Raw genomic sequence first — 14,948 nt, forward strand, 5'->3', positions numbered from 1 at the left:
GACTCTAGGTTCGGGCATAGTCATTCCTAATTTTGAGCTAATAACCATAAGGAAAGGAATCGATAACCAGCATTGGTCATCCTTCATGGCTTTAATTAATGAAATAACAGAACAGACTGTCACTTTTATAATACAGCTACATCTGAAAGTGCTCATTGCAAGCTCAAATCTTGGACCTTCTACTCTGCAGCCTGTCCTGTTCACTATCAAGTTAAATCAAGTCCAACTATGAAGGTAATAGAAAGAAATAATTTGTTTTGCTTTTAGAACTAAATGGAAATTACAAAAGAACAATTTGATTTTACTAATATTCTATAATATTATACACCATTTAACAAGAATGAAATAACTACAGTCATCAACTACATTCATATTTATTTTTTAAAATTTAATGCACAGATATGTTGAAAGTATTAAATAATACTTTCTACTTTTAACTAATTGTGCAAGTTATATAAAGTTATTTTATTCCATTCTTTCAAGTCCAAGACCACTTAAGAAATGCCATTTCACAGACCTCACGATTTGTTATGTATAGATTGTAGCTTACAATAAACTACTTACTAAATATTTAAAATATCTGATTTTATGATTTCAAAAATAAGAAGAAACAACTATGTTTTCAAAGAATTGCACAAAAATACTAACATTTTCCATGCAATATATGAAACTAGATTTATGTTTACAGTGTATTTTAAATGCCAAAATAATAAATTACATTAGTTCAAGTACTCTTAAAATACATTATACTATAAATCTAAATGGATCTGAAAATTCCTTTACAGAATAAGTAACAACTTAGAAACTGATAAGCACTAATGAACAACAATAAAACATTTATGGAGTAATTTCTAACTCAGCTCACAATAGCTAAGTAGACGAAAAAACTGCTTGCAAATTTTCATAAGCAATACTTCATAGCATACGAGCCTAGCAAAGATTTATTTATGTAATTAAACACATAAGGATTCAATTCAATTTATGGCATTCAAAAAAACATATTGTAAAATTTCAATTTGCCATTTTTGACATAACTCTTGTAAAGGGGAAATAAATTACATTATATTTTTTCCCAAGCCTATAGCTCTGAAATAAAATTTATTTTCAAAACTATATGGAAGATGCAGCTAAATTCTGCAATAATGCCTACAATGAAGAGCTTTATTAGAGATCAGTTAAGAATTGCTAAATCAAACACCAGACAAATATAAGATATAATTTAAAATCATTAATTAATAATTTATTCTTATTTAGTCTAAGCTGCTGCAAAGAATTTTGTTGCATTAGAAATGGTTAAAAACCTCAATAGTTTCAAAATAATTTTTGCTGGATTTCCTTGTAAAGTTCTCTCATCATTATAACCACACATAAAACATATCATGCTGTAATGTAATAATTAACATTTACCTTTTTATCTTTTAGGTCCAGCTTCCTTTTACGATTTGCCGACAAAGATTTAGCCTACAAACAAGATATGTTTCCTTTAGAATATATGTAATGAGGGCATTAAAATTAAAGTAGGAATATTATATATGTTAACAATGCCTTTTAAAACTCCATATTCGGTATTTAGTACTTACAACATAGTGCAGAGTTCAGCAAATACTGCATAGAATGTTTGGAAAAACCTTTTTTTTTTATTATATAAGAATAATACACATTCTAACAAATCTGTTCAGTCTTTTCTCACAGAAGACATTTAAAGAAGCTTCTTCAAGTAAAATCTTTCTACCTAAATTAATACTTAACTAAGCCTGTTTTTCAACATTAAGAACAAAACATCATCAACCAATATCATGTACAGCTCAATCTTTTAATGTCACACTGTTATGTAAGCATATGTAAATCATGGCTCACTAACCCTATTTATATATATATATATATATATATATAAATATATGTATAACAGTCAAACACATCATTCTTAAAACAGTATTTTAAATCACTGGCATGAGATGTATAATGTATTTAGAAAAACATTTTTTTTACCATGAAGTATAAAAATAAAGTGAAATATTCTCAAAAATAACATTATCTTCAATTTCCAAACATTTAAACTTGTTGTAAGCTCTCATTAAAAATTATTTAAATCTACATTTGATTTTCGACTCCTCATTATTCCTAAGTTGGCAAATCATGTATTGCTGTTTTTCTGCTAGAAGAAACCACTGGTCATCAAAGTGACCAATTACTAATTATTATACCAGTCAGCACACAAAACAAGATGGTTATTGCCTAACACTTGTTCACTCTTAACTCTTAATAAACTGATAAACATATACGTATTTATAGAAAGAAAAATTATCCATGGAAAAAATCCTTTAACATAGCAGTACTATTTTTAATTGAGCATAAAACTATAAAAAATTGTCTATAATGATTTGTTTTCATATATTATTGAAATATATATTTTAACATTCACATTTTGCTCTGTAACTTATTTATTTTACCTATTTTTAGTTTACTTAGAAAGCAAATGTATTATAGTAGTTTTGGTAGTGACTGAAATATTTTTTGTGTTCCAAAATGCATATTCAAATATCATGTGAATTTTTGTTTTGGACACACAAATTTGTGAGGTTCAAGGAGAGTTAGAAAAAAGCATTTACTAGAAAGTAAACAGCTAAAGTATGTAGTGAGTTCTACAAATATATGTTTTTTATTTATATGTTTTATTTATTGTTATATATTTTTCAATATAAGAAACTAAAATGTACAAATTATAAACTTCTCAGCTTAGCCTAACACAAATTAGCTCAAACTAACCAATTTCATGTTTGTTTATATAACTAGTGCCAAAAACTAATAGATTCCACTGTAATTAAGTGCTTCTGATGTGTGAATAACTCCTCAGTTTGGTACAATGTGCAGCAATAAAACTGTAAAATGAAAATACGTATGAAAAGGTTGATATTGTTAAGATAAGTAACTTGGAACTTTCTGTTTGATACTGCAGTAAGTACATAGAAAAAGTGGTATTATTCATTTTATTTCATATTTTCAACTTTTCATTTCATTTCATGATTTCTCAACTGGGTAAAAGAAAGTAAAAGATAAAATATACAGTTTTACCAAAAATAAGCTTTTGATATTCATTTAGGAAGTTCTAGTGGTTATGAAAATGAAATATGAAAACTATAAGATGAAAAAGAAGTATTTTTAGTCTTAGAATGAAAATCCCCATTCACTCAGACTTACTCAGTATAGATTTCAGAAATATATGGACAAATCTTGTAGAAATTCATTATTAACAAACTTCTCAATTTTCAGAAAGCTACATGTAATAAATTCAGAGTTATAGTACGTATAGTTTCACAGTTATAGGGATGGTCAAATTGACCAATTTCATTCTTACAGGGTTAATATGTATGCTCTAAAAGAGCTGCCCCTCACAAAGGTTTTGTATCTAATCAGACTGACTGGCAGCTTCCATCTCTGCTGGTCAATTTGCTTCTGAAACAGTCTCTGACTGGAAGCTTCCATCTCTGCTGGTCAACTTGCTTTTGAAACAGTTTCTGACTGGCAGCTTCTATCTCTGCTAGTCAACTTGCTTCTGAAACAGTCTCTGACTGGCAACTTCCATATCTGCTGATTAGCTAACTTTCAAACCAGTTTCTGACTGGTATTTACGGGTCAACAGAAATGCTGCTGTGTATCTGCAATTGTCTGTAGGTGTCTATGATTTTTCATGTTCATCTTTTATTTGCCAAGATTAATTAATTTCCTTTTATAATACAAACTGCTTTTCTAATACAGTAGATGTATAAATACACTGATTTTTGAAATACGTCACTTTTGATAATGGTTACATATGAAGACAATGCCACCTTATAACCAAACATATGAAGCTTAAGTGAACTCATAATGTAAAAGTATGGCTATAAGTTAAAAAACAATTCTTGGAAACAAAATCTTTAAGAACAATTAGGCTAATCTTAGCATAATTTTACATCCAAAGTACATTTAGAACTGTGATGAGCCATAGGTTCACAGTCTTGTGATTCTGTTGCAAGAATTCATTTTTGTTTAATTAAAAAATTTGCATAGTTTAAACTTAATAATAGTCCACGATTCAGAAATACACCAACCTTTAATTTGTCTTCATCAACACCTAATTTACTTTCATCACCACTTTCTGACTTCTCAGTTTCACTACCATCATGATCATCACATGCATCATCTAGACCTTCATCCTGCTGAAGAAATCAGGAAGATCTTTTCAGAGCAGTATCTTTAATAAATTTAGACGTAACAATAAGAACAAAAAAATTAATCTTGAACATATAAACTTATAGGGGTGGTAATTTCACCATACAATATAATTCTATTCTTCTTTATGCCATGTTTAATTAAAATTATGTTTCTTATTAAAAATGTTTTAAAAAACATGAAAATGAGACAAAACCAAAAATAAAAAATCAAATGTCTGGACAGGATAAAGAAAAAATGTAAGTTGTTAATCATTCCTCTTCCTATGTATCTGGTACATATTATAATCAACAACAGATGACATATTATTAATTACAGTAACTAGTTTCAGCATCATAACCCTACTGGTGAGAAAATGTTGTGATATTTTGGGTATTACAGAGAAAAGTTTACTCTTTTGGTTAAATTTAGTTTGAACAGACCCTATAATCTTCATGCAGTCACTAATTTATAAAGTACAAGTAATGTTTATTAAAAGCTTGCCAAATTTCATAAAGTTACACAGAGTAAATCAAAGTTACAGTATGCATAGTTCCAAGGTGGGTCAAATTGACCAACTTCATTCTTATAGGATTAATACACATGCTCTAATATATTTGTCATTTACAGGCATATATAGGTACTTCATAAAACCTACATCTAGAACCTTTTTCTGTTTCAATGCTATGTCTCAAAATATAAATAACTACAGAGTACAGAGATGCACTAACCACAATTTCCTTCAGTCTTTCTTGCTGTTGCACTTTAAATAACACTTCACTGCTAAAAAGTTAATTTTAGAAGGAAAGGGATACCTACAGCTTTTATCCTTAGCTACATGATGTTTCCATTTCATTAACTATATATATATATATACACACACACACTTTTCAGTTCAGCTATTTTGAGTTAGCAGTGAGCAAACAAGCTAATTAAAATACCTGAATTTATATTTTTCAGATATGTTAAAGTAAATGTTGAAGTACATCTGATATATTTTACTAGGATAAGCTTCCTGTATTACTAGTGGTTCTTGTATGAACTGAGCAACAGGAAAATTACACAAACAATATCCTTCAGACCTTGAATGTATACAATGTAATGTGTAATGCATATAGTTTACTTCATAATAATCTTGGTTTATTTAAGCCTACACTTCATCTGTGTCTTAATTTCACAAGGTCATATTACATGCTGACTTTTCATTTCACATTTAGATGTTGAGCTTTTGTATTTATCCTTTTAATCTCACCAATTCATTTAGTCATCAAAAAGACCAATTATAAAGCCTCAATTATGGCATCAAATTGTTGGTAGTCCTAAGTGCTATAGATAACACAATATCCAGTTCAAATAAAAGAATAAAACAAGAAATACATAATGCAAAATCTTTGTCCAGTTACATTTCTCATAGTCTTTGTTAATTGGATCATATTAAGTAAAGCTATAAGTTTTACTTGACAAAACCTACATATAGCATCTCTCTGCTTAAATGTTATATCTCGTTATACTAATAACTACGAAGTACATAGATGTATTAACCAAGATTTCCTTAAGTCTTTCATGCACTTGTAAAGCCTAACTTTAAGTACATAAGCTAATAGACTAATAACACTAAACTGTACAAGACCAGGGTTCCAGCTGGTTCTTATAATATGGGTTTAACGAAACTAAAGTGAAAAAATCATCAATGCAATTTTCTAGAAAGTTCAGATTACTGAAATCCATGTTTTATTTTTTTATTTATTACAGTAATTAAAATGTCTTAAATAATGTAACTTCTAAGCACACAATTATTAATAGACTGATGTTAATGTATTTTTGATTATTCTTTTTTTCCTAATAAATGCTATATTGTAACACAGGGACTCAGAGAAAAAAGCAGCAGTTCTGCAAAATACTTTAATTAATTCCTCAAAAATATTAGCAAAATCTAACTGTTTGCAACATGTGTTGATTTCTTTATTCACTTTATCAGGGCTGCAAGTAACAGTCAGACATTGATCAATGTCCAACAAAATTTTGAGTATGTCTGACGAAACCATAAGTTTCAAACAAGTTTTTTGCCTAATCAGAAACAACTGAAAATTCCTCACCAAAGCTATTCTTAAGAAGCATCTGATGAGAACTTTCTTTGTATAATATATTCCAAAAAATTATCTGCGGTTTGTTCTTATGTCTTTTAGTCCTTCATTTGCAGCTTGTGTAAATCTGCCTACCACCCAATACGCAAAGATTCGCAATTTTTTGTGGCGGGCTATTCAAAATGTTGCACACAACACAAAATGCTTGCATCATATGATGTCAACTGCAGTTGCCTATGCTAACATCATATGATGGCAACTGCAGTTGAAGGGTTAAACTTCCTATTAGATTTCTTTGTTCTTCTCTACAGGAACTTCAGCTAGTAACTTTCCTACGAAACCCTAAGTTGCTGCTCAAACCACTATAATTATTCTACACTGAAGTAAATACTTTATAATCTATAAAGTTCATCTATATCCCTAATTTATAAATATGGACTTAATTTAGCAGCAACAGACCACCCTTTTAGAAACTACATGTACTATATTTTGTTCAGTATCCAATATTTTAATATCTTACCAGTCAATTGAAAGATCAGTTAATGCTTTAGTTGATGTGTTTTGAAATAATTTTTGTTTATTAAATTTATCCAAGGTGTTTACATTTTAATTAATGCTGCTAAATAAATTATTCATCATAAGAACTATACATATCTTTTAACTTAAAGATGCTAAATAAAGTACACTTCTAAACTAAACAGATTCATTATAAGATCATTCATGGGAAGTTGACAAATTTTACATTACAAAATATAGAAATGGTATATTTGTCCTCACAAGAAAAAGAAATAATAATAACACTTATAAATATAAAAAAAATTCAAAGAGTAAAAGCATGTGCAACAATTAATTAAGGCTTGTGTTATGGTGAATTATGTCTATAATAACTCACAGTCTAAGAGATTTCAAAATGTAACAACAATTTCAAAATTTCATTGTTATGACTTAGTCACTTGTTGTCTATAATGATTTGTAATTTCAGTGATCATCTTAAAAAAACACTTTGAAATAATGAAAATTAATCCATTTAGAAAAGTTTAACTTTATAATTTTCTATGTTAATTAAGATATATTGCAGACTATACTTAGAATTAGACCGCATATATATGTATGCATCTTACATCAATGTAAATATTCCTATATGCACATAGTGTAATGTCTTGGAAACATGCAGCATTTTTTTCATTATTGTTTGACACCTAAATATGTTATGACCATCAATTCTTGTTTGTCAATTATTAACTTTACACTTCGTGGCTTGAAGCATGAAAATAAACCAGTGTAACTGATTAGTGAAAAGGAAGAACTCAAAATCAATGACTGGTTAAATAAGCATTTAATTCAGAGCTAACTAGATATTTCAATCTTGACTATTCAGTTGCTGGTGGTTTTAACTACTATGCTCAAAAATTAATTCAGAGCTAACTAGATATTTCAATCTTGACTATTCAGTTGCTGGTGGTTTTAACTACTATGCTCAAAAATTATGAAAGTAAACTTAAAGGACTCTCACTACATAAGTAAATTACATATACACATCCTTTATGAAGGAATCTGGATAAGCAATTTACACTGAAAACAAAATTTAATCACATGCAAGCTATAAAATAGGTTTGAATTATTCCATCTAGATATTTTTATGAATAATACTTTAACTATTAAAATTAATATATTAGTTTATAATATTTATATTTAAGACATAATGTACACAATCACTTGATAATGACAACTAATTTGAAGAATACAAGATATGTGCTTATGAAGAAATTATTGTGAGAAAGGCCATTGGCAATTACATACTGAAAAGTTCAACTGAGAAAAATTTTCATTTCTCTTTTTTATATAGTTTCATAATTATTATGTATATATGTATTAATAGTTTTTTTAGATGATTTTTTTCCATAAAAATGACTGGAAATACTTAAAATACATCTAAGTCCTTGAGCATGTTACATGTAAAACAAAAGTGAAACATTTATTCCAAAGATAGATAATAATGATGACATCATGCTTATAATCATCTGATATAGAATCCAGATAACTTTTACAGGTACTGTTTTACATTAATGAACTATGTTTCTAATGGCAGAAAAGTATGAAAAGATTAAGTTATATTATTATCAAAAACATTAAAAAACAGTTAAGACAGGAGGCTGTGAAGAATAGAGCAAACACTAAATGTAGCATTTCTTATAAAGTTGACTCAAATATCATGAAGGTTTTAGCGTGAGGAATAGAACAATAATTGTTTACTTTGATTTGAATGGTAGTTAATTTGTAAATTTTCATGAGTTTATTAATTACTAATGCTTAATAATACATAAGAAAACAATGTCAACTTACCAATGGTGTTGGAGGGACAACCTTTGGATTATTTTCAATTTCCCACAACCCTTCATTAAAATATTTACGTTTCTGTGGCTGGCCATATTTTTCTTTAAACTTGTGGTAAGAATAAAGGTCCTTAGAGGTAAGGTTTGCCCTAGAAAATAAATACCAAAAACTTTTGTATAAACAAGAAATAAGTGTAAATGTCATGGAGCATACATACAGAGCATCCAAAGTATGAATCTGTGCTTGGAGGAGGTCTCACTGATTGCAACATTTTTTTAAAAACTGGAAATGGAAAGATGTATTTTTTTGGCTATCTTTAAGAATTGTTAAGAATACTGTTCATGCTTAGCAACCCATTTAATTGAAAGAATATTTTCAAATTCCTCCTATTCTGTTTGAAAATAAACTTAAAAGATGGAATGGGGGGACAATGAAATTGAAAAAAAAGGGACAAAATTGTTCCAATTAAACACTTGATGAGAAGTGGGACAGAAATTTGAAAAACATTATTGTCTTGATTTAAAAAGGACAATTGGTCACTAACATGCAACAAGTATGATTTTCTAATGAGCATATGGTCAATCTATGTGTTCAATTGCCCTAAAATTTCCCGACCGTCAAGATATGTTCCCCAACCGGAAAGAGAAGCATCAGAAAAAAGGTGACAGTCCAGACGAGGCAGAGTAAGAGGAACCTCCATGGTAGTATTGGTCCAATCTATCCAGCAGGCAAAGCAATGGAGAGGTAAGGGTAAGAGGAGCCTCCAAGGCCTCAAGAGAGGCCCACATCCTCAAAAGAGATAGAACCTCTTGAGTGGAAGGAGAAGGTGAGGAGGAGACCTTGCAAACAAGACTTTACGTATCTCTCAATCAAAGTGGAGGCTGGGCCCGACTGACAAGTGAACTGAAAAACACACCAAGATGAACCAGAAACTGGGTAGGTGTGAGAAATGTCTTCTCCACCTTGATGAGCCAACCAACCCTGGCAGCTTACCAAAGAAGAAACTGAGTATGGAGAACAGAGTCAGTCTGTGAGGATGCCAGCAGTAACCAGTTATCCATCTACTGGTGGAAATGAAAGCCTCAAGAATGAAGCAGCCAAGCAAATGACTGGACAACTTGGCAAGACACATAGAGAGCCATGGCTAGTCCAAACAGAAGTGCTTGAAACTGAAAAACACACCCATAATAGTTAAAATGATGGAAATTTTGGTATGCCTGGGAGATTGGAATATGAAGATAAGCCTCTGACACATCAACCTTTGTCATCCACAGACCTGGAATGAAAACCCAACAGATAGTTAAGTATGACTCCATAGTGAACTTGGGAATAACAAGGAAGTGATTCAGATATAATAAATCAATCACTGGGCACCAGTCTCCCATCATTTTGAGAAAGACAAAGAGACAAGAATAAAATTCTGGATGTGAAGGATCTCCTCATTTAATGGCACCCTTGCAAAGTAAATCCAGAACTACCTCCGAAAAATGCTGGCATGAAACAGGATCCTATGGATGGGGAATGAAATTGGATGGGGAGACAATGGTGGGGATGACAGAAAATAACCTTCAAAATCCATGTATTGACAGTAAAAGACCTCCAAATGTGGGAGCAGTCTGGCCCCCACTGGCCCCAACTCGAGAACCAAGTCACCGACGCTGAATGCCCCAAACATGAGGATGGGCAGCCCAACATTTGCACCAAGCTGATGGACGAGAACTCAGGACTGGCAAAAGGTTAGAAGGGGCATGCCACTGAGACAGGAACAGGAGTTTGGGACAAAAGAGAAGCCAATGAGGTTATAGAGTGGTGTAGATGGGCAGATTCAACTCTGAACTCCAAATTGTTGGGTAGACCCCCAAATATCTCTTCCCAGAAAAATAGTGCCATGCACAAACGATGCAAGGAAGAAGCGGGTAAGCAAACCCTGGATAACAGAGTATTCCAACAACATATCACCCACATCTGAGGAGAGGTGTGCCATGGTAGCAAATGGAAGACTATGAGATTTATCAGAAAATTCCTTAGGAAGCTGGTGAATAGCTTTCACTAAAAGTTGAAGGGAAGATAAGGCATGGAGAGTAATAGACATAAGATGAAGACCGGAAAAATTGAGGTTGGAAAAGGAAACCGAAAGTATTAGGGTCAAAACCCCACAAAGAAATAAGAGTTTCCAAACGTTGTGAGTCTAAATAGGAGTAGTTGGCATGATGAAATGCAAAAGCATTATTAACCAATGTACATGGGAAACAAGGCATACTGATCCCCACTCTCAACTGTTCCCCATAAAAGACTAGAATGAACCCCAATATCCAACGAAAGTGGAAAAACCAGATACTGACCCAAAGTTTCATACCCACGAGGGTAAGGGTAGAATCATAGGAAACAAGAGCCACAGACAAAATCAAACAAGCCTGATTAATCAAGTGAACAAAAGGAGAAGGAAGCAATCGTGTGTTCCCGATAAAACACGCAATTGAGAAGCATAATCAGGAGGGGAAAAATGCTGTCCAAATTCTGTCAGACACACCAAATGCTGGTATGATAGGATACTCCTCAGATGGTGGTGAATGCTGCATGAAATTAGACAATTCTCTATGGATCATATTAGTCACATCATCAGCCAATAACTGTGGGATCGACCCTGAAAATGTACGTGGTCAGTAGTCCTGCTGGAGTAGGAACAGCAGTGGTAGTAGTAACTATCTGAAACTCAAACAAAAGGTGTCTAAAAGCAATTATCTAGAAAAAATTTGCATTAAATTCAAATATTCTGAAATTCATAAGCAAAAACAAACATGTCTTAATAGTAAGGCTGCCAATCGAGAAGTGATTAACAGGTGCATTATTACAGAGGACACTAGCTATGATAGGGATAGGGTCGCATTTCTATTGGTGGAGAGTTGCTGCAGGATCATTCTGCAGAAGGTAGTGAGGGTTACAAGGCTAGTGACGAGCAAACAAATTTGCAACAATAGAGGGCAGTACTAATCAAGAAAGTTTTTTGTGAGGAAAAGAAATATATCATATATGGAAAAAAACATCTAATATTTACTTAAGAGGTTTTATAGGTTACACAAATGAAACTTGAAAATTTTCAGATGAAGAAAAGTATACTTAATCTTAATATGAAAATCCCTTTGCACACACACACACTTTGACTCCATATATTCATAGACAAATATTTACAGAAAACATTAAAAGTTATCATTCTGATGGTTAATTTGTGGTTAAGAGATCAATCACATTGATTGACCCTGTATGGTAAGAGTTAATTACTTCAGCAGGTTTGTGCCATGGTTTTAGTTTTGCTAGTTTAAATGGTAAAGGAATTGATTTAAGAGAAGTAGTATAAGTAGAAATGATTAAGGTGATGAGTTGAGATGAGTTAAAATGACAAAAATACAAGCCCTAGTACTAAATCATGCTGAACATCTATGGAGTAAAACATTAAACTAGATTTCAAACAGTTTATACACTCCAGTACACATATCACTTACAAAGTCCTCCATCATAAAAAAAAACAAAAAACTACAAGTAAATTGCAGAGACTACTCACACTTCATAAGTTCCAAAAAAAAGAATAGGATATCTTTTTGTGGGTATCTTCTTTCCTAGTGGTGAGTATTCCTCAACCTAAAATAAAACAAAATGTAACTTAAAAGTATGTAATAAAAATCATGTTTTGTTTGATTACATATATACGTATTTAAAACCAAGTTATGAAAAATATGGCAGTATGCGATGCTTCATTTAATTCTTCTACAAAAAACAACTCATCCTAACTTGTATAAGTCGTTAATCAAGTTCAATATTTACATAAGTATATATCCAACACATTGATTCTCCAAACTGAATATCATATCTGTTAACACTGGAAATTCAACTGAATACCTACAGCAGAATTTAAATCTTAATGCCTTATTTTTAAACTATGTTATTAATTATTCAGTGCATTAATAAACATTTAGTTGAATGAAATGAATTATTAAGCCTGATAATAAACTGATTAGCAAATTCTATTAATTACTTAGCTCTAGCTCGATAAACAGAAAGGGGTTCTGAGAAAGCAAGCATAAATACGTGTACTTTCCTATAAATACTTTATTTCCAACAAGGAAGAAAAAACAACAACTAATTCATGAAAGTCAAATAGATGAAGAAAACAAAACTATTCAGTAATCATGTTAACTAGTTATTGATCAGCAAGAAATTATTAAACATTCAAAACAGCTTTTATATTATTCTTTTAGTAACATAATAATTACACACTATCATTCAAAATAATAAAAACTTTTAATCACAGTTTTTTATTTCAATTTTCCCCTGTTATGCTAATCAAATTTAAATCTATATAATACATGAAAAACTGCTTTATAATCAAACTTGTATGAATTTTATGATATGTGTCAACTTTTTAAAAGTTTGCTGATGAGCACTGTAAATAAATTTTCAATATTTGTACAAAGAAGAAAGACCTCTACTATAATAATCTAGTATGTTGATCACATAATCCTAAAGTAACCTAATAAAAGTACACAAGTGTAAACTAATCAATTAAATGATATTATTATTATATCAATTAATCAAAATTTTTATCATTTTTATTATTCAAACCAATCAATTAATCAAAATTCCAGTTATATTTACTGCCATGAAAATAACCAACTTATCAAATTTGATGTTTCTGATTATTACTGTTTTCAATTTTTACAACAACTTATTAATCAAAATTACGATTAAATTGATTATCATGAAGATAATCAATTAACAGAAATTTGAATTTCTGATTATTGTGATTTTTGACTATTACTATCCAAGAAATTGAAATATTGCTACTGTGTTTGTTTGTTGTTAAGCACAAATCCACATAATGAGCTATCTGTGTACTGCCTAATTTTAGCCTTATAATGTTTTGTTTACTTCAAATTTGTTCAGCTTTGGTGACTCATGGGGAAAACAGTGGCTCATTGTTTGAGTCTCAGGTTCAATTCCCATGCCACCAAACTTGCTCTCCATGTCTTTGTTATGGAAAAGCTACTAAGCTACATACCAATTTCACTAATTCTGAACTGCTGACGGGAGAGAGGGTAACTGTCTAGCAGCACATGCTGCCACTTGTTTTATTTTTCTTTCTTCCCACTTGAACTGCTGACTAGAGGAAGGGCTTTTTCTATGATTGTTTAAGGAACACTGTACTAATCGATTAATGGGGCCATCAATTAATTGATTAACAAATACCACTTATCACCCAGCCCTATCAAGAAAACTGTTGAATTTCCTTCAAAATTGAATGAATTTGGTGTTCAAAATACAGTAGAGAAATCTCAATTGTGGAAAATATGTGTGATTTTATGAACTCTGTTTGTGAAATATTGTAATACTCAACAATATCTACTATCCCTGATAAGTTGTGAGTAATAAACGTTGTAACATAACATTTTTTGGGATATTTGTATTTGTAAATATAAAGTTTATAACTTCAAAGTGAAAAGTGTTCATTTTATTGAAATCTTTGAATTCGAATGTTTTATTAATGATGCCGAGTTAGAAAATGTACTTTGTTTTTGGTAAAAAGCTTATTTCTTGTGAATTCTTGTACACACACACTTGGTTGGCTGTGCCAAGAAAACCTTATTAATTAAGTATCATCAATATATCTACAAGTGTAAAGTTTTAATATAGCCTTTCTTATTAAGAGTTGTTATGCATGAAAATTCATGTTCAAATAAATATAAATCTGCAACTTATCAGCTGAAGTTACCTTCCTTTGATATTCCTTATATTTGTTGGAAAACATGTTGGCTAAATTGCACAAATATGTTGTCAAGTAAAAAATACATATCTTGCATGACTTAATATATGTGATGCAATGATAAAGGATGATGTTGAAGGACCAAATGATGCTTGTTATTAGATTTCTACAGTCAATAACTCTGAAATCAAACTAATGGAACATATTATCAGGCAAACAAGTCTATACCTTTATAATTAACAGATAAATTACGCAAACAATTCTACACCTTTATAACTAACAGAAAAATCAGGCAAACAATTCTACACCTTTATAACTAACAGAGAAATTAGGTAAACAATCCTACAACTATATAACTAACAGAAAAATCAGAAAAACAATTCTACACTTTTATAACTAACAGAGAAATCATGCAAACACTTCTACACCTTCATAACTAAAAGAGAAATCAGAAAAACAATTCTACACTTTTATAACTAACAGAGAAATCAGGCAAATAATTCTACACCTTCATAACTAAAAGAGAAATCAAGCAAACAATAGTACACTTTTATAACTAACAGAGAAATAGGCAAATATTTCTACAC

At 30.7% G+C, this 14,948-nt stretch overlaps 1 protein-coding gene across 2 annotated transcripts in view; it reads right to left on the bottom strand.

The window, feature by feature from the left end:
- The window catches only part of LOC106460519 (PC4 and SFRS1-interacting protein-like), a 56,503-nt gene that overhangs the window by 37,206 nt on the left and 4,349 nt on the right, over positions 1-14,948 (bottom strand). Inside the window, exons 2-5 of one of the 2 annotated variants that reach the window (XM_022387266.1) lie at positions 12,166-12,242; positions 8,616-8,754; positions 4,089-4,193; positions 1,408-1,461 (exon numbers count right to left, since the gene is read on the bottom strand). In XM_022387266.1, coding sequence (XP_022242974.1) covers positions 1,408-1,461; positions 4,089-4,193; positions 8,616-8,754; positions 12,166-12,242 — 375 coding nt within the window. Of the gene's footprint in view, positions 1-1,407; positions 1,462-4,088; positions 4,197-8,615; positions 8,755-12,165; positions 12,243-14,948 lie in introns of both variants that reach the window. The other variant, XM_013920235.2, reaches the window with a different exon arrangement.

The sequence above is a fragment of the Limulus polyphemus genome, unplaced genomic scaffold (assembly GCF_000517525.1).
Source record: "Limulus polyphemus unplaced genomic scaffold, Limulus_polyphemus-2.1.2 Scaffold785, whole genome shotgun sequence".
In the NCBI taxonomy this organism is placed as follows: Eukaryota; Metazoa; Arthropoda; class Merostomata; order Xiphosura; family Limulidae; genus Limulus; species Limulus polyphemus.